General features: G+C 34.9%; 1 protein-coding gene across 1 annotated transcript; it reads left to right on the top strand.

Moving 5' to 3' along the window:
* The first annotated feature begins 478 nt into the window (after positions 1–478).
* On the top strand, positions 479–1404 carry LOC131598241 (uncharacterized). The gene is made up of 5 exons (XM_058870860.1): positions 479–652; positions 739–849; positions 951–1032; positions 1126–1221; positions 1306–1404. The coding sequence occupies exons 1-5, from the start codon at positions 540–542 to the stop codon at positions 1402–1404; spliced, it is 501 nt and encodes a 166-aa protein (XP_058726843.1). The 5' UTR covers positions 479–539.
* The last annotated feature ends 351 nt before the right edge of the window (positions 1405–1755 follow it).

The following is a 1755-nucleotide window of genomic DNA, read 5'->3' as shown; positions in this document are numbered from 1 at the left end:
AAGTGTTAATAATTAATCTGAATCTAAATCTGCATGATTTTATATTTTACCTAACTTATATGATTTTTAGGCATCCGCTCGGGAGTCACAACAAGTGACGCAGCAAGTTCGTACCGTACCACCCACTGGTCCTCCGAAGCCAGCGGGAAAAAAAGGCGGTTCTTTTGTGCCTCGGTACCGGTCGACGCTCGCAACAATGGTTGATATGTCCGATTTGAAGGACGGTGCGTTACGTGAAATCGTTATGGATGAGAGTGTCTTCGGTATTGAATTCAAGTCATTTATTGAACTTGGTGACTTGGAGGAGATTTTTAAGCATGATCAACTAGGCGTCAATAACATGCACTCATACATCCTGTAATATTCCCTCATCCGATATATTATTTAATTAGTCCCACAATATAATTTATTTACACATTTCAATGAAAATAATCTAATGTTTATTATGTTTTTATTTAAGGTTGTTGTATGACAGAGTGTTGCGCGGGACTCCGTTGTCTAACAGATTCCGTTTCGTGTCTTCCGCCCACTGCAGCGGAATGGCAATTGCTTCGGAACGGGAATCAGTTAGACAGCGATTAGTCGATAGATTCATGTCCACCGGCAACACAGAATGTCTGCATCTTTGGGCGTATAATACCCGACCAGTAGGGTTAGTTTCTCATTCTTTGTTCATCTAATTTCTGTTTCTTTTGTGTATAGCCAAATTTTCATATAACCTATTGTTTTTATTTATAGAGCACACTGGTTGCTGCTTGCTATCAACCCTATAAGGGAAGTCGTGTATTATCTGAATTCGGTAAATGGTGAATGGACCAATTATCAGGCCATGAAGGACATCGTTGATTTGTAAGTGGGATCGTTCTAAATATATACTCGTGTATATTTATATATATTTACTTATTTGTGGGATTGATCTAAACATATGCTTTTATATATTTGTTAATTAGATCAATACAAGTGTTCCGAAGTCAACGGGACGCACAGGTATCCCGAACTAAATCTAGCAACATTACTTGGATCCAAGTGCAGGTAAATTATTTTTCACAATGTTGCTTATAATATATTTATGCTACTTGATAAAACAATGCACAACTATAGAATCTTATTTGTTTTTCTATGTAGTGTCCGCAACAGCGAAACAGTTACGATTGCGGATACTTTGTATTGAGGTATATAAAAGAAATCCTTCAGGCAAATCAATTAGAGATTCCGCTCACGGTATGAATTTATAACTTAAGATAATTTCATATAACTTATTACATTTAACTAAATGTATCATTCATATTTTTTTTTGTTTTGTAGTACCTTGACGAATTCCGTGCCGCTACATACCCGAAACTTAAGTTGGAAGAAATAAAAGAGGATTTGAGTCATTTTTATATTAAGCACTTTTTTATGTAGGATTTGTGTCGATTTACTTACAATTTTATATAACATTATTGATGTTGTAATATATGATGTATATATATAATTTTGGATATTATTTTGGTATATATATTGTCTTACTGATGGCTGAAATAATATCGTCGAAAATAAATTACAGGTCGAAAATAAATTACAGGTCGAAAATATTACAGGTCGAAAATATTACAGGTCGACTGGGCGGATTAAATTACAGGCTGCACATTAAAAAACCTCACAAACCTACTAAAGCGCTTCTTAGTAAAAGCGCTGCCAAAGATTAATAAAAAAGAATTAAAAAAAAAAAAACGCAACATACGAAAGCGCTTCTGGAAAAGCGCTCTTATAGGG

This window comes from Vicia villosa, linkage group LG4 (assembly GCF_029867415.1).
Source record: "Vicia villosa cultivar HV-30 ecotype Madison, WI linkage group LG4, Vvil1.0, whole genome shotgun sequence".
Taxonomy (NCBI): Eukaryota; Viridiplantae; Streptophyta; class Magnoliopsida; order Fabales; family Fabaceae; genus Vicia; species Vicia villosa.
Note: the sequence above shows the minus strand (reverse complement) of the source record. Positions and strands in the feature narration are given on the sequence as shown.

What these genes read in the sequence shown, in the direction of transcription:
- LOC131598241 (XM_058870860.1), top strand. Translation starts at nt 540, where the DNA reads ATGGCAATTGCTTCGGAACGGGAATCAGTTAGACAGCGATTAGTCGAT. An exon ending in TTACTTGGATCCAAGTGCAG is followed by an intron (nt 1,033 to 1,125) that starts GTAAATTATTTT and finishes TTTTCTATGTAG; the next exon opens with TGTCCGCAACAGCGAAACAG. An exon ending in AATTAGAGATTCCGCTCACG is followed by an intron (nt 1,222 to 1,305) that starts GTATGAATTTAT and finishes TTTGTTTTGTAG; the next exon opens with TACCTTGACGAATTCCGTGC.